This window comes from Mobula birostris, chromosome 3, assembly GCF_030028105.1.
Source record: "Mobula birostris isolate sMobBir1 chromosome 3, sMobBir1.hap1, whole genome shotgun sequence".
NCBI classification, from domain to species: Eukaryota; Metazoa; Chordata; class Chondrichthyes; order Myliobatiformes; family Myliobatidae; genus Mobula; species Mobula birostris.
Genome location: NC_092372.1, coordinates 96,151,931 through 96,179,846, shown reverse-complemented (window position 1 = coordinate 96,179,846; position 27,916 = coordinate 96,151,931). Strand labels below are relative to the sequence as shown.

General features: G+C 41.4%; 1 protein-coding gene across 1 annotated transcript in view; it reads left to right on the top strand.

Annotated features, from left to right (window-relative positions):
• LOC140195190 (AF4/FMR2 family member 1-like) overlaps positions 1-27,916 on the top strand; it is a 160,423-nt gene that overhangs the window by 44,261 nt on the left and 88,246 nt on the right. Inside the window, exons 2-3 of the mRNA XM_072253108.1 lie at positions 19,351-19,471; positions 20,700-21,605. Of these exons, the coding sequence (XP_072109209.1) occupies positions 19,351-19,471; positions 20,700-21,605 (1,027 nt within the window). The remainder of the gene's footprint in view (positions 1-19,350; positions 19,472-20,699; positions 21,606-27,916) is intronic.

Sequence of the window (27,916 nt, the reverse complement as noted above, 5' to 3'; positions counted from 1 at the left end):
CAAAGTGCTTGCTTGCCTGCCTATTAAGTACTTGTGAACAGTAACCTTGTAGTTAAATAGGGCGATGTGACAGTTTATATGTGCATATGAAGGTATCTCAAATCACACAGAGTTCATCATAAAGGAAAACAGGATAAGTTGAACCTGTAAATAGGAAAACTGGATAGTTAAATGAGTCACTAAGAAAGTCTGCATGCATGCTCAGTTCCAACTTGTCTAAACAACTATTGGTTTTGATGCCAAGAAACCTGTGCTGTCTCTCATCGATAGTACAGTAAGTGTGAGAGTGAACTGATGGCCATCCAGATGTAAACAAGGGTGTGAATTTTGTTTATTCTCTCGGAAAGTCAAGGGCAAGGCCAGGTACAGTAGTTGCAATTTAACATAGTTTCAGAAAAGAGCAGCCACAGAAATGTTGTCTATGCAAGTGATAAATGAGGAGTCAGCTGTGTACCACTGTCTGTAATCTAGGACGGTTGTTGCCATGGCAGCGCCAAGTCACATTTAGTGGTAATGCATGACTAACCTTGTTTAGCAGGCTAGTTTGTGTGAGAACACTCCAATCATAGCGAAAAATTGAAAAGCATTAGTATATTTTGCTCAATTTTTACTTTTTACCTTGGCTCCTGACCCCACCATCAGTCTCCCTTCTACTGGGGGTTTATGAAGAGCACGGATTAGCTTTTGATATCGAGGAACCATTTATTGTGGATGAATTTTCCTGGATCAGTTTGTAGGTCTGTCTGACATTGATTCAAGCAAAATACTTTTAATAATGTCATTTTATATGCAATATTGGTATGTAACTGAGTTATAATCTTTTTTATATAAAATCTGTAAAACTAGATAAACTGTATAAGTTGTTGCAATAGTAAAAATTGGTTGCTTCCTCTCTCCCTCCCGAACTAAGTTATTAGCTTGCCTAAAGACTGTCAAATTCTGAAGATCAAATAGAGCTTTAAGTTCCTCTTTTATGTTACTTCAGAATTTTTTTTTACTTTTAATAGAAATTTGCAGAAGAGGAAAAGATGATCAGTTCTTTGCCTTTTTCTATTTGTCAGGCAGATTTTGGAAAGAATCTTATAGCTAACTAGACAACGGGGTGATTCGTTGGGGCACCCTTTGAGAGAAGTGTAGTGCGGTCTGATGTGACCAGAATGAACATTAAATTTTCCTGAATGATATTGGTATTGCTTTGCTTTGGAAACTGAAGTAGAAAACCTCAATTTATTAAAGAAGAACGGCGCGTAGCAAAACAAATATAGCTGCTCCTCATTTAACGAAGGATACTTTTGATGGCATCATTTCTGGTTTATCTGCCACCCTTGTGCATCTCGTTGTCATTCTGGAGATGTGCAGTCCTTTCATCCCCCGTCCCTTCATCTCTTCTGCTGTCTGTTGTTTGTCTCTGATCCTGGAGACGTGCATGCCTTTCCTCCTCCTTCTCTCATCTTTTTTTGTCCTGACTGTTTTATCCTGGAGTCGTGCGGCCCTGGCCTCATCCAATTCTTGTTCTCTTCCACTCCTTGCTTCTTCCCGACAACATTTGGCGTCATCTCTTGACCACGCGGCATAGTTAGGCTGACCATTTTTTTTTACCCTAATGCTGGATAGAAGATACGAAGCAGTAACACCAAAGGATGCTGATTATTCTTGATGATGTGGTTGGCGCTGTCCTAAATGGACATGATATAGTCACCGCTGTCCTTTGACTGCAGCAAAGGATTTTATGGGTGTCCCGAAGTACGTCATTACAATAAGATTTAATTAACTCATATTGATGGGTGGCAGTTAGATCTGTCCCAATGCAGTTGGTGTTTAGCAGAATGTGACCCCTCAAAATAGAGTTGCCCTGCCCTTTTGGTCCGGTAGGTGTCGCTGCTGAGGCTGGCTGTGTGCATGCGTCGGGCTGTCGCGTCCCAATTTCTATGATGGCAGATTGGCTCTTGGGTTAAAAGGGAGCTTGTTAGTTTTGGTGAATGAGCAATTTTATACGAATACATAACCCTGAACTTTGCCTGCATTCTGTAAGTTAGCACATTTTAATTTGGTTTAGCCAAAAAAAAGTGCCGCTGTCATTCATCATTTGCGCTAATTGGAGGTCACAAACAGACAGGCAGAGCATGAGCGTTTTAGTATTATATAGATATTTCAGTTACTGTTCTGAAAGTGCATTGATGTGGATGTATAATTGCTCTGAAGTCTTTGTTATGTTTGAACTGGATATTTAGATGTTAAACTGTATAATACAAAAGCATACACTTCCTGTGTGATCTAACGCTTGCATTCCAGATACTGTGATTTATTGTTAACGTGGCCAGTAGTCTCCAATAAGAAACCTGTTCATTAAAAGGCCTGAAGTTATTTCTGTTTTGCATCTGTAATAGTGTTACAAGGTCAAATGAAGGATGTATTGAGGTATGATGTTAGCAAATTAGAACTACTAAGTCTGTAAACTTCAGTTATTTTTAAGATGCACGAAAAGAAAATAATTTAATTCTACATTAAAGAGTTAGTTGCATCTTCATTGGGCCAAGTTCCTGAAGCCACACGATCATTAGTTCTTAAAGTTTTAACTCCGCTAGCCCTGTTGTCTTCAGGTAATTCAAGCCTAGTTGTCCAGCTACAGAGGCACTCTTGTTTATGGAAGACTTATGAAAATAGGACTTCTTGCAAATTGCTCCATGGATGATTTATTTATTTTATTTTTTTGGAGGCTTGTTGGACAATCCACACCAGGGGTGTGTGAAAAGAGCTACTTTTTAATCAATTCAGCGGTTGAGATTTTGAAGGAGATTCATGGCAGTTTTTTTGATTTGAGGAGTGACCAATCAGCAAGCAGGATTCATTAGAAAGGCCAATAAAAATACTTCAAATGCAAGCTGAACGACCATTCTTTTGGAGTGTGTCAATGTTAAGAGTGGCTTCAGGTCATCAGGCTTGGGTGAGGTACATTGTCTTGTAAGTTACTCATCTGTTAGGGCACGGTAGATTTGTGAGAATGGTTCCAGGAGCAGTGCTTTGTACTCTGTGTGGGATGTGGGAAGTCTGGGAGACCTCAGTCTCCCAGATAAAGGCATCTGCACTAGGTGTGCCAAGTTGCAGCTCCTGAGAGAACATATTCAGGAACTGGAGCTGCAACTCGATGACCTTTACTCATATGAGAGAATGAGGAGGTAATATGCAGGGGCTACAGGAAGGTAGTTACCCCTAGGTTGCATAGGACAGGCATGCAATCTGTCAGGAGAAGGAGGGGAAATGCACAGCTAGTTCAGAGTACACCTGTGGCTCTTCCCCTCAGTAATAAGTGTACAACTTTAGATATTATTGAGTGGACGACCTATCAGAAGAGAACCTTAGTGAGCAGGTCTCTAGCTCTGAGTCTGGTGCTGTGGCTCAAAATAGCAGAGAGGTGAAAAGGACTTCAGTGTTGATAGGAGATTCCTTAGTCGGAGGTACAGAGGTGAGGGTTTGTGAGTGCGATAGAGACATCCAGATGGTATGTTGCCTCCCTAGTGCCAGGATCACGGATGTCTTGGATCGTGTCCATGGCATTCTCAAGGGGGAGGGTGAGCAGCCAGAAGTCTTGGTACATATTGGCACCAATGACATGGGTAGAGAAGGTGAGGAGGTCCTGAAGAGAGATTTTAGGGAGCTAGGTAGAAAGCTGAGAAACAGAACCTCCAGGGTAGTAATCTCTGGATTGCTGCCTATGCTACATGCCAGTGAGAGTAAGAATAGAACGATATGGCAGATGAATGCATGGTTGAGGAACTGGTGCATTGGGCAAGGTTTCAGATTTATGGATCATTGGGATCTCTTCTGGGGAAGGTGTGACCTGTACAAAAGGGACTGGTTACACCTGAACCCTAGGGGGCTCAATATCTTTGTGGGCAGGTTGGCTAGAGTTGTTCAGGTGGGTTTAAACTAATTTAGCAGGGGGATGCGAACCAGAGTGATAGTGCTGAAGATGAGGTAGTTGGTTTACAAACAAAGGCAATGTGTAGTAAGACTCCATGTAAGGAGGGGCTGATGTTAGAGCAAAATTGCAGTCAATGTAAAAGGAGGACAAAATCAAAAAGGGCGAATACAGGACCGAAGGTGTTATACTTGAATGTTCACAGTATACGGAATTGTCGAACTGCCTCTTTACCAGAGGACTTTCGGTTCAGACCCAGGGAATAATTGTTAAACACAGTTTGCTTAAAAGTACTTGCTGTTTTAGTAAGCTTGCATCGCTCACTTGAGCTACAGAGTCCCTGCTCACAGAACCTGAGAAAATCTGCAACCCAATTGAGCCCCGAATACTGACTGGAGCTGCTGATGTACATTTGTTAGCACATACATACTTTGAAGAGGGTAGACAGAGAAGCTTTCTCATGCGACAAATACTTTTTGTTCATACATTATTCTCAAGGCATGACTTTTCAAGCTGCCTATAAGTCAGTTAAGTTCTAGCCCTTTTAATTCTGCATACAATTCCTCATTCCCTCCTTTTGTCATTCCATGACAGCTAGGATTATCAATGTTGGGGTTATTGTACATCTTAATTTTCATATTCGTGTAAGAAGGGTGGATAGTAACTCTTGGGATAAGCCCAACGACTTTCTGTTTCATTGAAGTCTCTATCTTCATCATTTGCACTTCGGTCTCTCTGGGGTTCCCTTCCTTCTCAGGGGACTCTTTGTATAAATATCCCTGTGGGTGTAGGGCAAAAGCACCCACTGACAAGGGGCCAGAAGCATTGCAAAAATGCAATAAGTACGAGTACTCCTGCGATGGTGATAGCATAATTTAGCAGTATGCTGCTCCATCCTGCGAAGATGCCACTGAAGGGCCAGAATTCCCCTTTTGAGCTAAAGCCATGTAGGTCAGCCCCAATTTTCCAGATTTTATTTGCCTCCATTTGAATGGGAACGTAGAGAGAGATAATGTTCTCTGATTCATCTGGGATGTAGGTACGGCACTCTTGTCCTATAATGGCACATGCACCTGCTTTTTCAGCCAGAACAAAATCGAGGACCATTCGGTTCTGTAAAACAGTCTGTTGTAGTGCCATCATTTCAGTGGTGATGGCCCTCACCTGATCCTGAATGCCATCCATTGCCTTAGCTGTATTATTGACCATCCCTTCCAAAACTGTGGCTGGGATGATAATTTCCCTTGAATTGCAGGCCCACCCGTAGAAGGGGAAAGCTATCATCCAGAAGCACTCTGGTTGTGAGATTCCTCGTTTTTTGCTGTGGGAAGGAAGGGTGCTGGTCCAGGGTTTTCAGCGTTCACATGTGGGGTGTAAGGTAAGCCAGGAAGCAGCATCCCATCCAATTTCTGCTCTCTTGTTGGGTGTCGCATTGGCTAGCTGTCTCTCCTGGGGGCTACAAATAGGCCCTTTCCCCGCAAACCCATTGAGTTCCGTTCAGGGTCGCAGTGGTTCAGCTGTTGTATAAATGGCACAGGTGCTATTGCCCAGAAAGTAAGTCTCCTTACCTTTGAAATTATAGTAGCAGATAGTATTTGCTGGTTGGTCGGATTTGACAGTGGTGGAGAGCCATGATGTCTGACCTCCCCATCAGATCAGATGGCTTTTTTCTGGGAGCGGTGGGTGGGAGGGGGAAAACGAATGTACCAACCATCAAAGCAGTGGCACCCATGGTCTCCAGTCGCATCACTGGTGCAGTTTTGGGCCTCACTAGTCTGAGTGTCATTAGAAAAGGCTCAGACTGACCGTAGTTCACTGCTGTTCAGTGGAATGGCTATTAGGGGAACCCCTATCTTCCCATGGGGGAGGAATTGCTGCACACACCCAACAGGCAGATGAGTTAGTTTTCCCAGCATAACTGTAGCAAAGCGACAGGAAGGTGTTTGGCTTGGTTACTGCAATACAAGTGCTTAAGATTACAAGTATAGACAGAAATAGCTTAGTCATGAATGCACACATCTGACGTGTCCTAGATATGTCCATTTCGGAAGTCCTTGTAGTTTGACTGCTGTCAGAGTGGTCAGTAACACTTGGCAGCGTCCTTTCCAGTGAGGCTCAATCTTCTTTCTAAGATGGTTCTTTACAAGAGCAAAGTCTCCTGGGTGAACTCTATGTTCATTTTCCAGTTCCTCTCCTTCCTGGTGGGCTTCCTTCACCTGCGAATGCAAGATCTGGAGAGATTTGTTTAGTGCCAGGATATACCCTGTAATTTCATTGGACATTTGATCCATCTCAGGTAATTTTGGGGTCGGCAGGGCAGCCTTCCAGTGGGTTCTTAACGGTCTGCCATATACTATTACGACTGCCAACAGACCATGTTTGGTCTGATAATGAGTTCTCATCTGGAACAGGACTATCAGTAGCACTTTGAGCCAATTTTGTCCGTTTTCTTGTCCGAGTTTAACCAATTTGTTTTCTGGCGTCCCATTAGTCCTTTCAGTCAGGCTGGGAGCCTGCAGTCTGTGGGAGCAATGGAATGTCTGTTTAATACCCAGAGCCTGGCGTAGTTGGGTATTAATCTCGCCCAGAAAATGAGGGCTGTCGTCAGATACAATTTGCTCCAGTACCCTGAATTTGGAAATGATTTCTTTCAACAAAATATGCACCACGGTATTGACTTTGTTATCTGTGGTCGGATATGCTTCAATCCATCTGCTAAAAACGTCAAGAATTAGAGGACAATACTTGTAACAGTGTGCACACGGTAATTCGATAAAATTGAGCTGTAGTTGGCAGAAAGGGTACCTTGGCAATGGAGTATATCCCTTTGGGGTGCCTTTTCCTGGATTATGTTCTTGGCAAATCAGACATCGTCTAGCAATGTTCTCTGTTACTTTCTTCAAGTCCGGGTTCCACCATGATTCCAAACATTGCCTTACCATTCCCTCCTTGCCAAGGTGAGTACTGGCATGCACAAAATCTACAATATAGCCCAGTATAGTTTCAGATACGCAGACCTGATGGGCAGGAGTAAGCCAGGGGTCCTTGGTCGGTGAGTAAAAACATCCAGCCAATTCCCAGGTGGCTTTCTCTTTTTCAGAGGCGTCTCTCTGTAAAACATGCACATCCTCAATTCCAGGCATACCCTTTAATTCAGAAACGGGGGATTCAGTTTTTCCCCAGCGATTCATCATTTGGGGAACAATCAGTGCAATCAGGGAACAAGTAAGATCAGCTTGTTTCACAGCTGAGCCATCTCTGTTATTTCCACGGTCAATCTTTGTCGTACCTTTAGTGTGTGCGGAGTGTTTAATGATGGCCAATTGTGAAGGAAGAGAAATGGCGGACAAAAGGTTGTCGACGTAAATTTTATTAGTGATGGGCATACCAGAGGAGGTGACGTAACCCCTAGCTTTCCAATGTTGGCTGACATGAGTGACTCCAAAGGCAATTCTAGAGTCTATAAAATATTGGCCGATTTCCCAGTGGCTAGGATGCATGCTCTGATGAGTGCAAAGTGTTCAGCTTGCTGCGCCGAGGAGAAAGAAAGGAAGCGGATTCCACGGTTTCTATGTTGGAAACAACAGCATAGCCTGTATGGCACTGGCTTTGGTTGTCTATAAAGGAGCACCCATCTACATAGAAGACTAAGTTCGGGTTAGTGAGGGGGAACATCAGTCATGTCAGGTCAGACTTCTTGGTGATTTATTGTTGCACAATCATGGGGCAGTGAACCTAGGTGCTCAGGTGGGCATTCTAAAACAAGTGGCTGGGTTCGCAGCAGAACAGGGGGAAAAATTGGAGAAAGGGGTTCTGTAGGAGAAGGACCTCCTATTTATCGTGGCGGAAATTAACAAGGCCCAGGAATTTGTGCATCTGAGTCAGCGTAGTGTATTAACAATGGGGTTAATTAGCACAGGTCAAGGGCTGAATCTGGTACCTTCTGGTCTATTAAGATCTGTAGTACATTGGTGCCACACTTGATAACAAATCCTTTTAAAAACAAATAGTTTTTTTTTCTGACAATTTTTAACACACTAGATTTTTTTTAAAAATGTATAATGTAGTCCTTATATTTGTTCAGAATTGGACAAAATCAAAAATCAGCCTTTCCTCACTAGGAAAGAAAACCATTATTAAAATATAGAAGATTGCATATAATTCCTGTGAATAAGGTAGATGAATTTCTCACACAGTCAGATATTGGCATGTATAAAGTTGTAGGCATCACTAATTCATGGCTGAAAGAAGACTGTAGCTGGGAGTCTAATGTCCAAGGATACACATTGTATCGAAAGGATAGGCAGGAAAGCAGAGTGGGGTGGCATTGCTCTGTTGATTAAAAAAATGAAATCAAATCATTAGAAAGAGGTGACATAGGGTCAGAAGGTGTTGAATCATTGTGGACAGAGCTAAGAATCTGCAAGGGTAAAAAGACCTTGATGGGCGTTGTATACAGACCCCCACTCCACCCCAAACAGTACTTAAAGACGTGTTCTACAAATTACAATGGGAGAGAGAAAATGCATGCCAGAAGGGCAATGCTACAATGGTCATGGGGGATTTCAGTATGTAGGTGATTGGGAAAATTGGGTTGCTGCTGGACTCTAAGAGAGGAATTTCTAGAATACCTATGAGATGGCTTCTTAGAGCAGCTCATGGTTGAGCCTACCAGAGGATCAGCTCTTCTGGATTGGGTGCTGTGAAGTGATTCGGAATTGATTAGAGAGCTTAAGATAAAAGAACCCTTGGAGGAAAGTGATCATAATATGATAGAATTCACCCTGATTTTTGAGGAGAAGCTAAAGTCAGATGTATTAGTATTACAGTGGAGTAAAAGGAATTACAGAGGCATTAGAGAGGAGTTGGCCAGAATTGACTGGGAAAAAACACTGGAAGGGGTGATAGGAGAGCAGCAATGGCTGGAACTTCCAGAAGCAATTTGGAAGACACCAATTTATACATCGTAAGGAGGAAGAAGTATTCTAGAGACAAAATGACACAACTGTGGCTAACAAGAGAAGTCAAAGCCAACAGAAAAGTCAAAGAGAGGGCATATAATAGAGCAAAAATTAGTGGGAAGTTAGAGGATTGGGATGCTTTCAAGCACTAACAGACGGCAACTAAAAAAAGTTATTAAGAAGGTAAAGATGGAATAAGAGGTAAGCTAGCCAATAATATTAAAGAGGATACTAAGAGTTTCTTCAGTTACATAAAGTGCAAAAGAGAGGCGAGAGTGGATATTAGACCACTGGAAAACAATACTGGAGAGGTAGTAATGGGGGACAAGGAAATGCCGGATGAACTGAGTAATTATTTTGTGTCAGTCTTCACTGTGGAAGACACTAGCAGTATGGTGGAAGTTCCAGGTGTCAGGGATCATGAAGTGTGTGAAGTTGCCGTTACTAGGGAAGAGGTTCTTGGGAAACTGAATTGTCTGAAGGTAGATAAGTCACCTGGACCAGATCGTGTACACCACAGGTTTCTGAACGAAGTGGCTGAAGAGATTGTGGAGGCATTAGGAATGATCTTTCAAGAATCACTAGACTTTGGAATGATTCCGGAAGACTGGAAAGTTGCAAATGTTACTCAACTATTCAAGTAGGGAGGGCGGCTGAAGAAAGAAAATCTTATGCCATTTAGTCTGACCTCAATGGTTGGGAAGATGTTGGAATCGGTTGTTAAGGATGTGATTTTTGGGTTACTTGGAGGCATGTGATAAAAAAGGCTGTAGTCAGCATGGTTTCCTCAAGGGGAGATCTTGTCTGACAAATCTGTTGGAATTCTGTGAAGAAATATCAAGCAGGATAGACAAAGGAGAATCGGTTAATGTTGTGTACTTGGATTTCAAAGGGTCTTTGACAAGGTGCCACATATGAGGCTGCTTAACAAGCTACCAGCCCATGTGTTAAAGGGAAGATTCTAGCTAGCATGGTTAAAGCAGCGGCTGAATGCCAGGAGACAAAGAGTGGGAATAAAGAGAGCTTTTTCTGGTTGGCTGCTGGTGAATAGTGGTGTTCCACAAGGGTCTATGTTGAGACTGCTTCTTCTTACGTTATTGTTAATGATTTGGATGATGGAGTTGATGGCTTTGTTGCAAAGTTGGAAGACGATAGCAAGATAGGTCGAGGGGCAGGTAGTTTTGAGGAAGTAGGGAGGCTACAGAAGAACTTGGCCAGATTAGGAGAATGGGCAAAGAAGTATCAGACGGAGTACAGTGTTGGGAAGTGTATGGTTGTGCACTTTGGTAGAAGAAATTGAAGGGTTGTCTATTCTCTAAATGGAGAGAAAGTATAAAAAGCTGAGGTGCAATGGAATTTGGGAGTCTTTGTGCAGGATTCTCTCAAGGTTAATTTGAAGGTTGAGTCTGCAGTGAAGAAGGCAAATGCAATGTTTGGATTCATTTCAAGGGGGCTAGAATATAAAAGCAAGGATGTAATGTTAAACCTTTATAAAGTACTGGTGAAGCCTCAGTTGGAGTGTTTGTGACCAGTTTTGGCCCCTTATCTTAGAAAGAATGTGTTGGAACTGGAGAGGGTTCAAAGGAGGTTCACAAAAATATGAAAGAGCATTTGATGGCTCTGGTCCTGTATTCACTGGAACTCAGAAGAATGGGGGATGACCTCATTGAAACTCATTGAATGGTGAAAGGCCTTGACAGAGTGGATGTGGAGAGGAGTCCAAGACCAGAGGACACTGTCTCAGAATAGAGGGGCATCCCTTTTAGAACAGAGGTGAGGGATTTCTTTAGCCAGAGAGTGGTGAATCTGTGGAATTCATTGCCGCGGGCAGCTGTGGTGTCAAGTCTTTATGTATATTTAAGGCAGACGTTGATAGGTTCTTGATTTCTTTCAGGGCTTGAAGGGATACAGGGAGAAGGCAGGAGATTGGGGCTGAGAGGAAAAATGAATCAGCCATGATGAAATGGTGGAGCAGGCTCGATGGGCCAAATGGCCTAATTCTGCTCCTATATCTTATGGTTTTACAATGTCAAAATATTTTAATGGCTTTCATTAACAAAAGGATAAAGTACATGTTCCATTAGTTTAGTTATGAATGGAGTTACTTGATCAGACAGACATTTGTTGAAATGGAAGGAATCATGGGAAGGCTAGGTAGAGCAGTACGGGGATTTGTTCATTTCCAACTTGGGAGGAAAATCAGTTTACACACATTTCTCAGAAACCAAACCCTTGCATGTACTGATATTCATTCAGCAGCATAACCAGATCTGCATTCTGATATACAGTAAAATTTTGACAGTTCCATTGTTTGAGGGAATGGACAAGCAGGAAAAACAATGCTGCAATTGTTTTGCATGCAACACTGCATGCATTGCATGTCATACACGACAGTTGTTATTATAAGTGTACAAATGTAAACCCACTTTCTTTCTCACCACTGCATCCCTAGTCAAAGCTGCAAGCTAACTGCCTGTTACATAGCATTTTGCAATATCTCCATGTAATAAATTGTGGATTACGTTGCCCTTGGTCATATGATATAGACAGATAGGGCAGGGAGGCTCACTTCTGCAATCCATTGCATTACAACACCTACGACAACTGGTTAAAAAGCTAACTTCTTATTTTTAAATGTTTTTCTTGGTAGCTTAATTTAAATGCCAACTTAAACATGGCTAAAATGATGATGTTGCTAAACATATGCAAAACTTCCTTTTAACTAATTTGTTCATTTTTCATAGTTGGTAGGGAGAATTGCCTCTAATGATCTTTTCTCCTCTGGCTCTCCATGTATCTCCTTTTCTAGTGGCTTTTGTAATGTGTGTCAGAAAAGGAGCTCTAATCACTTACATTTAGGGTAGGGGTTAGAGTAAATGTGACCACTTATAGCAATTCTGGCTCCGCAGTCCAAGGTGTTTTGCCTACTCCTCGTTCTCCCACCCATGGGCTTTCCACTCCAGCTTTTACCTTCACCCCTTTTTACTTTCTCCTTCCTACTTAATTTGCCTGTATCTTTTTCAGTCTCTATTTTGTCATGGTCCTATCTTTCTCTACCTGCAGAGCATTTTTTGATTTGCTTTTTTCCTCATACTGTCCAAGAGTTTAGGGCAGCACGGTCGTGCATAATGCTTTACAGTACCAGTAACCCGGGTTCAAATCCTAGCACTTTCTGTCATGAGTTTGTACATTTTCCCCATGACTGCATGGGTTTCCTCTGGGCGATCTGATTCCCAAAGTTCAAAGACGTACCAGCTGGTAGGTTATTTGGTCATTGTAAATTGTCCTATGATTAGGCTAGGGTTAAATTGGCAGTTGCTGCATGGTGCAACCCAAAGAGCTAGTAGGACTTACTCCATACTATATCTCAATAAATCAAAAAATAAATAATTTCATTATATTCTATCAGTACACCTACTGATGCACCTGAGGAAGCTGCATTGACAGTGTTCATTGTTATCAGAAATTTCAGCTTTTGAGGGGTCGGAAAGAGAAATTAAACAATGAAAGTGTTGCAGGAAAATAATATATATAATCTGATGAAACCCTGTGGTTATGCTATTGAAATTACAAAATGGCTTCTATTATTAATGTAAGATTTTTAGTATAAAATGGGCAAACGTCCAATAATAGGTTAAGATATGGGAAGCAGAAAATACATACAAAGTTTTTAATAAAGTTCATTTTGGGGGTTCTAGAACATCCATAGATGATAATCACATGATATCATATGTACCTTATAACCTGCTCGATAATGCAAATATCTAAGCAGACAAACATGTAGCAGCAACTCCATGCATAAAAGCATGTTAGACATGGTTAAGATGTTCAGTTGTTGTTCAGATCAAACATCAGAATGGGAAGAAATGTGATCTAAGTGATTGTGACCATGGAATAATTGTCTGTGCCAGACAGGGTGGTTTGAGTATCTCAGAAACTGCTGATTTCCTGGAATTTTCACATACAGCAGTCTAGAATTCACACAGAATGGTGTGAGAAACAGTCAAAAAAGCCTCGTGAACAGCAGTTTTGTGAATTAAAACACCTTGTTAATAAGAGAGGTCATAGAATGGCCAGACTGGTTCCAGTTGACGAGAAGGCAACAGTAACTCAAACACGAGGAATTCTGTACATGCTGGAAATTCAAGCAACACACATCAAAGTTGCTGGTGAACGCAGCAGGCCAGGCAGCATCTCTAGGAAGAGGTACAGTCAACGTTTCGGGCCGAGACCCTAATGCGAAGGGTCTTGGCCTGAAATGTCAACTGTACCTGTTCCTAGAGATGCTGCCTGGCCTGCTGCGTTCACTAGCAACTTTGATATGTGTAACAGTAACTAAAATATGCATTACAACAGTGATATGCACAAGGGCATCTCTGAATGCACAGCACGTTGAACTTTTAAGTGGATGGGCTATAGCAGCAGAAGACCAGTAATGAGGTCACTGAGTGTGAATATTCACTCACGTTTGCTATTACTGATATAGTTATGAAAAACTCATTTCTTTCATCAGCCTTTTTAAGTTTGGGGATATTTTGTTTGTTGCTTAAATAATAAGTAATTATTCCACGTAAGTTAGGAAGGTAGTTTCTTTGATCCTCAGTGATTCCAGCTGCAGTGGAGATCCTGTGGCAGTCTGAATACTTTTGGCTTGTTGAATACAGAATATGTTGGAGTTTTTGCTGTTCTTGATTGCAATCAAATGCCATAATGAAAATGAATTGAGGAAGTCAATTGGGCTTTGTTGTCCCCATGTCATTGTATTCGGTCACTTCATTTATCAGACACTAATGTATCTTTAGAAAGTTCCATAGATTTGTTCATTGTCATCAGAAATTTCAACTGCAGCCAAATGGCCTACCAACACATGACTGTGGCTACACCATCATTGATGGACTTCATGAAAAGCTGACACTTAGCAAGGTGTCAAATTTACAGAAGGTGGAACAGTAAGTTGACTTAAGGAGATATGGAGTCATGATAGGGTAAAGAGGATGCAGCTGCAAAATACTATACTATATACTCCATGCAAAATGTGTTTCCGTTTAAATTTAATTCATGCAAAATCTCAACCCGAATAATAGGATTATTGTAATTGCATCGTGTTCATTAGCTAAGGAGGGGAAGGATTGATCTACTGTCAGGTGACACTTTGGGAACTATCTAAGTTAACACCTAGTTCTGGACAGATTGTTTTAAATTCCTGACTGGATCGGTTACCTAATGCTGACTGTCGGAGTAGTGGTCTGATGTTGTGGGATTGGCATGCAATTAAGGTATTTACCTTATATGTTAGGAAAATGGAATAGGTGCGTAGAGTTGAACTGGACCCTCTACTTGGAGCTAAACTATTGGAGGGATATGCAATCTAATGAATGTGAGTAATGTTTGAGACAAATTGAAATCCTGTTAGAAAGAACTGCAGTCTTTCAAATCGAAACTTAATAGAAGGGATTTTTTTCTGTCCTGCTTTGTATAAAGTTTCTGTTATATTATTTCTGGTTTTGCACCCCATTATATATGATAAGGCCAAGTTCAACATAATTGCTTTTCACCTTTTGTGCAATTGTACAATTTCTCCATCGTGGTTAACAATATTATACTTTCTGCTCTTGTTCCTTCATTGAACCACCACATTCAGTGGATCGCTTTGTACCATTTCTGACAGCTCCAGTGTGAGGCAAACATCAGAATCAGGTTTATTATCACCGACATGTGACGTGAAATTTGTTAACTTAGCAGCAGCAGTTCAATGCAATACATAACATAGAAGAGAAAAAAATAAAAATAATAATAAGTAAATCAATTACACTATATGTATATTGAATAGATTAAAATGTGCAAAAACAGAAATACTGTATATTTAAAAAAACTGAGGTAGTGTCCAACACTTCAATGTCCATTTAGGGATAGGGTGGCAGAGGGGAAGAAGCTGTTCCTGAATTGCTGAGTGTGTGCCTTCAGGCTTTTGTATCTCCTACCTGATGGTAACGGTGAGAAAAGGGCATGCCCTGGGTGCTGGAGGTCCTTAATAATGCGTGCTGCCTTTCTGAAACACTGCTCCCTAAAGATGTCCTGGGTACTTTGTAGGCTAGTGCCCAAGATGGAGCTGACTAGATTTACAACCTCCTGCAGCTTCTTTCAGTCCTATGCAGTAGCCCCTCCATTCCAGACAGTGATGCAGCCTGTCAGAGTGCTCTCCACGGTACAACTATAGAAGTTTTTGAGTGTACCTATTGATGTGCCAAATCTCTTCAAACTCCTAATAAGCTATAGCCGCTGTCTTGCCTCCTTTATGACTACATCAATATGTTGGGACCAGGTTAGATCCTCAGAGATCTTGACACCCAGGAACTTGAAGCTACTCACTCTGTCCACTTCTGATCCCTCTATGAGGATTGGTATGTGCTCCTTAGTCTTGCTTCTTCAGCCTCCAAAATATTGCCTCTTCAACTTCCAAAAGGACCATCCCTTCCATAGCATCTGGTCCACTTTTTAATCATCCCTATATCCTTCCCTTGTTTTTCCTTTCCCAATGTCTAGAACCCAAATTGCTTTCCAGGTAAATCAGTTCAGTTTATTTCCTAGGGCAGAGCATCCAAATAACAGACAGGCATTAGTTTGTACCTAACTTTGTTTCTGGTATGGTAGCAGGTAGATTGTAGAATCAAGTAGTGGACCTGTTGCTGAGACCCTGATCTACCAGCTGCATTTCCTTTTACCAGATTGAGGCTCCCCTCTGGTGGGGGGAGACCTTGGAATATGTGAGACCCCAGGAAGGAACTGGTCTTTTCTTCAGCCAGAGGCCTTGTGAAATGTGCGTTAGGAAGAGTGTAGCAGTAGATAATAGAGTTCAAAGTTGTTTCACGTGGATGATATTTCTTCACGATTTGTAGTGAAAGGTCATATACTTGAAACCCTTCCACAGATGCCTGGATTGTCAATTATTCATTTTGAACTTGGAATGCTGAAGTTTGTTTTAATTGTTCTCAATTATTCTTGAGTCTCTTAATTTCTAGGCTATTTATGCAGCAGTGTAACTTGCCACTTGTTATGCCATTTGCTATTCAGGTTGCAGACCCTGTTGAAATGGTGGTACTTTGACATGTCGCTATTGTGCTGAGTCCTTAGTGTTTGCATTGCATTTAAGTAAGATTCCTCCTTTTATCTGTCTCAATACATTTTTTAAACTATCTTCTGTCTTGTCATCTCTGCTTTGAAAACATTGTGAACACTTGACTTAATGAGGTCGCATGAAAACTATCAATATCTTTAGAATAATGGAAATCGAACTTGCCTTTTAGAATGTGATCTGTTGAAGTTTGTACTTTCCAAGTTGTAACAATTCCCCTTGATAACTGCAGCATATTTAGAAAAATAAATCATTTGATACTGTCAGATTGTGCTTAAACTGTTTAAAGCATAAGCTCAAATGTTCTTTGTGTGTTTTTCAGATTGGTTACTTATTAATTGTTCTGAATAAATTTATTCTGCTGAAACTGGAAAATGTCCTTCAATACTAAACTTAAACACACAGTGCCTTTTTAGTTGATGATCATGTATAAAATATAGTCAAAAAAAAAATCCTCCATAATTAAATGGTGGAGCAGACTCAATGGGCCAAATAGCCTAATTCTGTTCATATGTCTTATGGCCTTATTAGAAAATGTGAAAACTATTGATTCTTTCTTCAGGAATGATTCTGCTTTCTGGACACAAACTTTCTTCGCTACTCCCTTGTTGGCTCCTTGTTCTATTCCTCCTGTAGTCTTCAGTTAAAACTCTCCATCTGTGGTTTCTTTATCTGCGTAATTAGCCAGAGTCGAAATTAAGTTTATTATCACAAGTATGTCATGAAATTTGTTGTTTTGCGGATGCAGTGCAGCACAAGACTAAAGGCTGATTTATACTTGTGTGTCAAATGTACACTGTAGGTACGGCGTAGCCACGAACCCTATGCCATATCTATGCTGAACCCTACGCCGTAGCCTAACGCGCACCTCTCCCAAAATGTAACTACGCGTCGTGGCGTCGCAGACCGCAACAACTGTAATTGGTCCGCTTGGTAGCATCGCATTTCCTCTACGCTGCAATAGCTTCCCATTGGGCGACGGAAGGGAAGGAACTCTGGGCTGCAGTGCTTTCCAGAAAGCTTTACAGACCTCCGAAATTATGGAGGACCCTGTGTTTGACGCCAGTTTGTAGCTAGCTGCTACAGCCTGTTGACTTCCACCTGAAGCTAAAACTCGAATGGTGATTGCCAGTCTCTGAGTGTACTGTGCGTACATGGATTGGAAATAAATGGTTGGAGACAATGATCCAAATTGTCAAACCTACCTGCCGACATTCGAAAATATTTGAAATGCATTTCCTCGTCCATGTCTCTCAGTGGCTGGACAAGCACAGACAATTGACCCTCCTTCAGTTTCAGTCGCCATTGTTTGAAGTTTGAGTTTCTTCATGTTGAGTTTCAACACGAAGAAACTCAACATAGTGGCATAGAAACCCCACCGCCAGCTAGCGTTTTGGCGGTGAATTGCAGAGTGATGCAGACACACCAATGCACAAGTATAAATGCTCACAACGGTGTAGGCCACTTGTGTAGGCTATGGTGTAAGCTAGTATGTACAAGTTTAAATCAGCCTTAAATTACAAAAGCATGGTGCAAAAGTCAAATAACGAGGTAGTGTGCGTGGGTTTGTGGGCTGTTCTGAAATCTGAGGTGGACAGGAAGAAGCTGTCCCTAAAACAGAGCAACACACACAAAATGCCGGAGGAACTCAACAGGCCAGGCATCATCAATGGAAAAAAGTATAGTCAACATTTCGGGTAGAGACCCTTCAGTAGGACTGGAGGAAAAAAGATGAGGGTAGAGTTAAGAGGGGAGGGTGATACCTAAAACAGTGTGTGGTCCTTTAGGCTCCTGTACCTCCTCCCTGATGGTAGTAACGTGAACAGGGCTTGTCTCAGATGATGAGGGCCTAATAGATGCAATGCCGCTTGAAGTCCTCAGTGGCAGGGAGGTTTGTACCTGACAGAACTGATTGATTACTACCCTGTGCAGCCTCTGTCATTATCCTGGGCATTGGAACTATATAGCCGAGTGTGATGCAAGCCAGTCAGAATGTTGTCCATAGTACATCAGTAAAAATTAACTCCCCCTTTGTCTTCCAGCAACCATCTCCTTTTCTCACTTAATCTGTTTACCGCCCCCTGTCAAAGCACTTTATATTTTTGCAAACATGAGGAAATCTGCGGATGCTGGAATTTCAAGTAACACACATAAAAGTTATTGGTGAACACAGCAGACTAGGCAGCATCTCTAGGAAGAGGTACCGTCGACATTTCAAGCCGAAACGTTGACTGTACCTCTCCCTAGAGATGCTGCCTGGCCTGCTGCATTCACCAGTAACTTTTATGTGTGTCACTTTATATTTTGCTCTCTTTCGCTGGCCTTGTACTACACCTTAAATCCTGATGAAAGATCAACAACTTGAAGTATCTATTGAGTGTTTACAAAATTAATTACTTTGTCCAACAGGAATTTCCAGGTAAAAGGCCTAACCACTTTGTGTGTTGCATTTAGATGAATGACTAATCGGTATTTGTAATTTTTAAGCAAAGTGCAATTCTGATGTTTGTCAGAGGTTCAGGGTGATATCCATGAGTGTTACCATATCGCAATGTGGTTTAAGTTCAACAATACTTGGTCTTTTATTGCATGAAGATTCTTCATTAAGTAATTGTGTTTAACTAGTAAGTAAAGGTAGAAAATGCGCAGCATGTGAAACTGTAAGAAAGCTTGTAGTGAGTTAAGGCTGATTTATACTTATGCGTACTAGCTTACACCATAGCCTACGCAAGTGGGCTACGCCATTGTGAGCATTTATACTTCTGCGTTGGTGTGTCTGCATCGCTCTGCAATTCACCGCCAAAACGCTAGCTGGCGGTGGGGTTTCTGTGCCACTGTGTTGAGTTCCTTCGTGTTGAAACTCAACACGAAGAAACTCAAACTTCAAACAATAGTGACTGAAACTGAAGGAGGGTGAATTTTCTGTGCTTGTCTGGTCACTGAGGGACATGGACGAGGAAATGCATTTCAAATATTTTCAAATGTTGGCAGGTAGATTTGACGATTTGGTTCATTGTCTCCGACCATTTATTTCACATCAGTGTACGCACAGTATACTCAGAGACTGGCAATCACCATTTGAGTTTTAGCTTCTGGCTGTAGCAGCTAGCTACAAACTGGCGTCAAGCACAGAGTCCTCCATAATTTCAGAGGTCTGTAAAGCTTTATTGAAACATTGCAGCCAGAGTTCCTTCCCTGCCCTTCAGTCGCCCAATGGGAAGCTATTGCAGTGTAGCAGGAAATTCCTCTCTCTCCCTCTGCATTTTATAAGCTGCTTGTCCAGAAGATTAAATCTATGTGGAGAAGTTTGAAATTTCATTTGTTCTGGTCTTCAACAGCTTGTACAATGAGGACAGAAATTTGCTTCGAATTAAAGAAAGGGAACGAAGAAACCAAGAAATTCATCTCAACAAGGACCCTTTCCTTGAAAATGCCCCCCTCTTTGGTGAGCCATACAAGGTAAAGTACAGAATCTGACTATTCACTAATTGTGAACTAGTTATAACTCCACTTGAAAACAAACCAGCTGACAGGATTCTGTTTAAATTAGCAAACAATGGTTGACTACATCACAATATTCAAAAGTGTAATTTTAATTGGAAGTTTGAGCAAAGGGGTAGTGATGGTATCTGTAAAGGCTAGGTTTGCCAGGGAAGGGAGAAAGTGGATACAACAATTCTAAGTATTTCTAGTTGTCCTTGTGAGTACTGGAGGAAATAGCAGCTGCTGCACTAGTCCCCTCGAAGTCATAGACAGCGTAATTTCCCCACTCTCTGTTTCACCCCTAGAGGCTAGTCTTGCCGTTGCTTCACTTGGGCAGAAAGATGCTGAATTTGGCCAACTTCATGCAAACCACCAAAGAATGTTTGCTTTTTGGGCTTGAGTAAGTTAAAAATTCAAAATTTATTATAGTATGTAATAGACAACCTTGGGATTCATTTTCTTGCAGGCACCCAAAGGAAAATAAAGAAATAAAATAGAATCTGGAGGAAAAAACACACAGCAAAGACTAACAAACATGCAGTGTTCATAAATAGGACAAATCGTGCAAATAACAAAAAAAAACATATAGAACATGAGCTGCAGAGTCCCTGAAAGCTAGTCCACAGGCTGCGGAGTCAGTTCAGCGCCAAGGACTGCTCTGTTACCAAACTCAGTGGATGTGGTTCTCATTTTGAGGCAAGCTTCATTGTACCTGTCCCTTCCATTAAAATCAGGATGTATAAGTAGAACAAGAAGAGTTTTGTGGTTTGAATGTTTGTGAGCTGGAAGGTTTTCTGAATAATTTATGTTGAAAGTTTCTCTATGGATTTAAAAGTAAACTAAGCATTCAATAGATTTTTATTTCCCCTTGAATGAAGTTATAATATGCTAAGTAAGTATAATTTTTTATTACACATACGCAAGACTAAAGGATATTTTAAATATTTTGGCCAGCTACTGTATAAAATTGTTACAAAATATATTGCTTCCGCTGTGTGAAGTCGTAACCAACAAATGTTTTCTTTTGAGAACTTTGTTGGATGCATTTTGATTTTTTAAAATACAGTATTTGACCATTGCAAAACTGTAATTAACACAAAACTTGAATTATTTTTGGTTGTTGATTTTGTATGAAGATGTGAGCCATCAGTAAAGATTCTTCTTGGGATTGGCTTCGTTAATTATTTTATCTGTTTTTGTGCAGACCAATAAAGGGGATGAACTTTCCAGCCGTATTCAAAGTATGCTGGGCAACTACGATGAGATGAAAGATTTAATAAATAATATGTCTCAACAGAATTTCATTGGAATACCCAAAAGGGCAGTCCCTTTGATATCACAAGAAAAATGCTCGCTTGGTCCAAACAGAAGTAATAGTTCAATGCAGCCTTCCTTACACAGTAAAAATCCACGCTCAATGGGACCTCACAGCTCTGCATCATCAACAGTCCATTGTTCTTCTCAAAAAGGCACTGCATTAACAAAACAAAACAGCCAAAGGTCCAAACATAATGTTCAAAATTACAAATCACTTCATAACCGAAGCCAAAATAAGGGCAACTCCTATAATGACCGAGAAACTTCCAATAGCCATCGCAGGAGGGATGATAAGCAGGTGGATGCCGACAATCAAGCTAAGGTCCAGTTATCCCATTTGCAAGACTTTCAGCCATTGTTACAGTTGTCCTCACTTGTACAGCCCTTGTCTCCTCTGACACCACTATCCCCCTTACATTCCAGTGTGTTTACCAATTCCAGATTACAGAGTAGCAATAGCAAAGACTGTTCGCCATCAAAATCTCCGCATGAACTGGGTGTACACTCCAGTGATTCTGACAGTTTGTCTTCTGGTCTGAATGCTCTTGTTACCAACCAACATGCATCTCAAACATTTCCACCATCTTTGCCATCGAAACCAAGCATGACGCAACAAAAACCTACAGCATATGTGAGACCCATGGATGGTCAAGACCAAGCCCCCAGTAAATCCCCAGAACTAAAGCCTCCTTCAGAGGATTGCAATGAGGAGTCATTTGGAAACATAGCAGAAGTGAAAGTATGTGCCAGGACAAAGTTATCCAAACTTAAGATTCCTTCTCAGCCAATTGAGGTGGGTGCACAAATACGTCCATTCTAAATATGTTTTTTCTGCAATGATCTTGATAACTGTGGTATCCACCAGCCAGATGACAACTGTGTATTTTGCTTTAAGATTAATGTCGGCATTCAGGGTTATAAGGTAATCTTAAAAATTACAAACAAGAAAAAACCTGCAGCTGCTTGAAATCTGAGCAACACCCACAAAATGCTGGAGGAACTCAGCAGGCCAGGCAGCATCTATGGGGGAAAAAAGTACAGTCGAAGTTTCAGGCTGAAACTCTTCAGCAGGACAATCTTAAAATTTAAATTTAGATAGTTTGAGTTGTTAAATTGCTTGAAACTTGTATTGCTTAGTAGGTGGTCATGATCACTGCTAAAGTTATCTTAATTTGTTAATGCCAATAACTTGAAAACCCAATTTTAAAAAGAAACTGGTCATCTTAATTGATAGCTTAGCACATCCAGTAACCAGGATCTGCAATGTTGTGTTCACTTGCACCAATACCAGAATTTAGTTATCCCATTTTTAAAACTGTTCTAAAAAGAAATGCCAACTTTTGAATAAAACTGTACTGAAAATAACCAGAGTAACTATTAATCTGGTTCTGGTTCTAAAAGAACTTGAATTGCTTTGATATATTTCAGATGGAATATGTAAGAGAAACCTCCACAGATGCTGTTTGACCTCCTGACTACTTCCAACAGATTATTTGCTGAATAATTTATGAATAATTTCCAGACTTGAAATGAAACATTTATGTCTGATGTTAGTTGTGTAATCGGAGTAATTATTTTGAGACACAAGAGATTCCAGGAACTGTAAACCGGCAGACAATCTGATGGAGGAAATCTGGGCCAAGTAGTATCTGAGGGAGGAAAGAAACTTTCATTGTTTTGGGTTGAAATCCTGCATCAGGACAAAGACTTTTCACCCAAAACATCAACCATTTCTTTCCTCCCACAGATACTGCTCGACCTCCTGACTTCATTTAGCAGATTGTTTGTTGCTGAATAATTTATGAATAATTTTCTAAATGACAGCAATTTTGGATCTTATTAACATCAACAAAACTCTGACATACTCTGGGTGATTTGGCTACTGGGAGGTCTTATTAACATATTTAAAGAAAGCTAGTCCCTTTTAAAGTAAGCATTTTGTCTTTGAACATTACTTTTTTTATATATAAATTTAAAAAAATAGAATTTGTGTTCAGAGAACCTTTTAGGGTCTTCATGGTATCCTCAATCACATCACAGCCAATGGAATGAAATACCTTCTTGGTGAATGCAACAACCAATTATGCATGTAACAAAGCTCCTCAAACAATAAAATCTAATCATCATTGATTGAAGGATAAATACTGGGCCAGGAGAAGAGGAAAATTTCAGTTATTCCAAACTGTACCACCTTAGTTTAGAGTGTTACCCAATGGATAATACCTTGTTGGAAGTCCAGACTAAATCAGCAGGTGGGATCATGTTCTTGAGTTGTATGTTTGAATATGAAGAATTCTGACACTGAGGTTCCAGAGCCAGTTGAGGTTTGACACAAAATACTGCACTAGTACACATTTGACATTGGGATAAGGACACATTGTTTGTCTTTGTTATGAACTGTGCTGCATTTGGCTGGGAGTATTTGATGCAGGCACAAGGTGGTCATTTTTAAGATTTTTGTTTTGCTTTCTAGTCATTGAAATACATTAAAATCACTTTTCATTCAGAGCCACTTTATGATGGAGATGTTATTCCATCTGTTTTGGGTTTCTTTGTATTTGTATTTAGTTTTAAATTGTGCTTTAGAGATGTCAGAATGGAGTTTTAATTAAACAATATTATTGCTGTTGATGTAGTAAAAGAGTGCAAGTTCATTGATTATGCAAATGATAACTAATGAATATTACAAAAAACTCTTCTAGGGCTTCCAGCGCTGGGTACAGGTATTGATTTTTGGATGGAAATGGCAGAGTCTGTCATCAAAATGTCAGTTAAAATTGATTTCTGTACCTGGCTGGAAAAGTTTATTCAAATATTATGTTGCTAGTTTAGGCTGATAAATGGGTCCACGGAGTAACAGGTTGCTGTCTAGGTCTGAAGGTCCGATATTCTCCATGTACACTCACCTGTTTTTTTTATCTCCTCCTGTTCATCTTTCCTGTTCCTTCCTCTTGCCCAGTTCCCCCCCAGTTAGGGGGACAGATAGGCGATTATGTGGGCATGAAAAAGAAACACAGATGGTACTTTGCCTCCCAGGTGCCAGGGTTCATGATGTTTCTGAACGAGTGCATAATATCCTGAAATGGGAGGGTGAGCAGCCAGAGGTTGTGGTACCTATTGGTACCAGCAACATGGGTAGAAAAAGGGCGGGGGTCCTGAAAGCAGAATACAGGGAGTTAGGAAAGAAGCTGAGAAGCAGGACCTCAAGGGTAGTAATCTTGGGCCTGTGCCATGCGACAGTGAGTATAGTAATAGAAAGAGGTGGCGGATAAATGTGTGGCTGAAGGATTGGAGCAGGGGGAAAATTCAGATTTCTGGATCATTGGGACCTCTTCAGTGGCAGGTGTAACCTGTACAATAAGGACGGATTGCAATTGAATCCGAGTGGGAGCAATGTCCTGGCGGGGAGGTTTGCTAATGCTTTTTGGAGAGGGTTTAAACTAGATTTTCAGGGGGTAGGAGCCGAAGTGAAGAAGCAGAGGATGAGGGAGGTTGGAGCACAAGTAGAGACAGCTTGTAGGGAGTTTGTGAGGAAGGATAGGCAGATGATAGAGCAAAGATGTACTCATCCTGATGATTTGAAATGCATCTGTTTTAATGCAAGGAGTATCATAAACGAGAAGGATGAACTTGGAGCATGGATCAACGACGTTGTGGCCATTACAGAGACTTGGATGTCTCAGGGGCAGGAATGGCTTCTGAATGTTTCCAGGCTTTAGATATTTCAAAAAGGACAGGGAGGGAGGCATGAGAGGTGGGGTGTGGCATTGCTAATCAGGGATAATGTCATGGTTGCCTTAAAGGAGGAAGACATGAAGGGATTGTCTACTGAGTCAGTGTGGGTGGAAGTCAGAAGCAGGAAGGGGATAATAGCTCTACTGAGTGTTCTTATAGACCCACCCCAGTAGTGATAGAGACATCAAGGAGCAGACAGGGAGGCAGATTCTGGAATGGTGCAATAATAATAGGGTTGTTGTCAGGGATTCTAACTTTCCTACTATTGACTGGCATCTCCTTCAAGCAAAGGGTTTAGATGGGCTGGAGTTTGTTGGGTGTGTTCAAGAACGTTTCCTGATGCAATATGTAGATAAGCCTCTAGAGGAGAGGCTGTACTTGATCTGGTACAGGTTTCCCCCGCCATCCGAAGGTAGAGCGTTCCTATGAAATGTTTTGTAAGCTGGAATGTCGTAAAGTAAAGAAGCAATTACCATTTATTTATATGGGAAAATTTTGTGAGCGTTCACAGACCCAGAAGTAACCTACCAAATCATGCCAAATAACACATAAAACCTAAAATAACAGTAACATATGGTAAAAGCAGGAATGATATGATAAATACACAGCTTATATAAAGTAGAAATACTTTTCCACAATCATTTCCTGACCTTCTCCGTAGCGAAAATCTCACGCAAGCGCCGTCGACAAAAACACGGCGCAAGCGCTCTCCAGTAACCTTTAAGCTGTGAAGCTGCCAAATCATACCAAATAACCACGTAAGAATACACAGCTAATATAAAGTAGAAATAATGTATGTACAGTGTAGTATCACTTACCGGAATTGGGAAAACGCGGAGCACACCGATGATGGTGTGTTAGACTGAGTCGTTGGAGTTTGGGTGGTGCAGTGGCCCCCACCCTGTCGGCAGTGAACCAGTACTGATCCGCGAAGCATGCAGCGGTAGCTGGGAGGCACACAGCATATCTTTAAGAAAAAAAGCCGAAATAAACATACAAATTAATTAGGTGCCACGCGGCACGTAATTGTCGACCCAGATCAGTGCCGATTGCATCGCCTCTGATCTGGGCTGATAGTTGCGTGTCGGGCAGCACCTAATTAATTAGCATGTTTATTTCAGCTTTTTTCTTAAAGATGTGCTGTGTGTCTCCCGGCTACTGCCTTCTCAGCGAATCTGTATCTGTCCGCGGCCTGGGTGTTGGGGTTGTGGGACACTGGGGTGTCATCTTATCGTCTGTTTCCATTAGAGCAGGCAGCTCATCTTCCCCTGTGACTGCCCACCTCGATGTCGAAGGTCGAGGTTTGTCATCTGCAGTGGCTGATGTGGAAGGCTTGCTTGACTGCTGAGCTTCACGTATTTTTCTATCATACAGTTCTTTGTAAGCACTCAAACCATCCTGCAAATATCCCCTAAACCAACGTACCCTTTCAAAATTAAAGTCGTACTTTATCATTACTCATTTGGTTTTGATTGTTATCCTTTCCTCTTCCAATTGCATCAGCTCTTCATCTATCAGTTCTTGGTCATGGGATGCCAAAACCTCTTCAACATCATCTTCGTCAGCTTCCACAAGCCAAACTCACTTTGTCCTTACTTCGCTCACCACGATGGAAACGCTTAATTATGTCCAGTTTTACGCTGTGTAACACCCTCACGAGCTCTTTCAGGCTTTTCCAATACCATAGAACTCATCTTGCAAACGGCTGCTCACAGGCACGTGTTTAAGCAATGCCGGCGAGAATGCCGTTCCGAATCCGGGGGAGAGCGGCTGCTCGGGGCGTGCGCTGTCTTCTATCGCGCACTGCTTTTTTCGTAACAGTGAAAACACCTTCCGTTAGCGAAAACAGGGTACTAATGTAGGTCTTTCGTAACAGTGAGGTTTCGTGAGGCGAATGTTCGAAAAGCGGGGGACACCTGTATTGGGAAGTGAACCTGGTCAGGTGTCAGATCCCTTGGTGGTAGAGTCTTTTGGAGGTAGTGATCACAACTCTTTCTCCTTTACCATAGTGCTGGAGAAGGATAGGAGCAGACAATTTGGGAAAACATTAAATTGGGGTAGGGGGAAATATGATGCTATTAAGCAAGAACTTGGGGGCAGATGTTCTCAGGGAACTGCATGGCAGAAATATGGCAAATATTCAGGGAGCATTTGCATGGTGTTCTGCATAGGTATATTCCATTGAGGCAGGGAAAGGATAGTAGGGTAAAAGAACCATGCTGTACTAAGGATGTGGAAAATCTAGTTAAGAAAAGTAAAGCTTACAAAAGGTTCAAGAAAGTAGGTACTGATAGAGTTCTAGAAAATTACAAGGTTGGCAGGAAGGAGTTTAAGACTGAAATTAGGAGAGCTAGAAGCGGTCATGAGAAGGCCTTGGTGAGCAGGATTAAGGAAAACCCCAAGGCATTCTACAAATATGAGAAGAGCAAGAAGATGAGCCGTGTGAGAATAAGACCAATCAGGTGCAATAGTGGAAACGTGTGCATGGAGTCGGAGGAGGAAGCAGAGGTGCTTAATGAATATTTTTTTTCTGTATTTACCAGGGAAAAGGACCTTGGCAATTGTGGAGATGATTTACAGCGGAATGAAAAGCTTGAGTGTATAGACATTAAACAAGAGGATGTGCTAGAACTTTTGAAAAGCATTAAGTTAGATAAGTTGCCAGGACCGTTTGAGACGGCTACTGTGGGAAGCGAGAGAGGAGATTGCTGAGCCTCTTGCGATGATCTTTGTATCATCAATTAGGGATAGGAGAAGTACCAGAGGATTGGAGGGTTGCAAATGTTGTTCCCCTTTTCAAGAAAGGGAGTAGAGATAATCCAGGAAATTATAGACCAGTGAGTCTTATTTCAGTGGTGGGCAACTTGTTGAAGATCCTGAGAGGCAGGATTTATGAGCATTTGGAGAGATATAATCTGATTAGGGATAGTCAGCGTGGCTTTGTCAGGGGCAGATCGTGCTTTACAAGCCCGATTGAATTCTTTGAGGATGTAGCAAAACACATTGAAGGTAGAGCAGTGGATGTAGTGTATGTGGATTTCAGCAAGGCATTTGATAAGTTACCCCATGCAAGGTTTCATGAAAAAATAAGGGAGGCATGGGATCCAAGAAGACCTTGCTTTGTGGTTCCAGAATTGGCTTGCCCACAGAAGGCAAAGGGTGGTTGTAGATGGTTAGTATTCTGCATGGTTGGTGACCATAGGACACTCAAAGTTGCTGCACAGGTTGACAGTGTTGTTAGGAAGGCTTATAGCGTTCATCAGCTGTGAGATTGAGTTCAAGAGCCGTGAGTAATGTTACAGCTATGTAAGACCTTGGTCTGACCCCACTTGGAGTACTGGGTTCAGTTCTGGTCACCTCACTACAGGA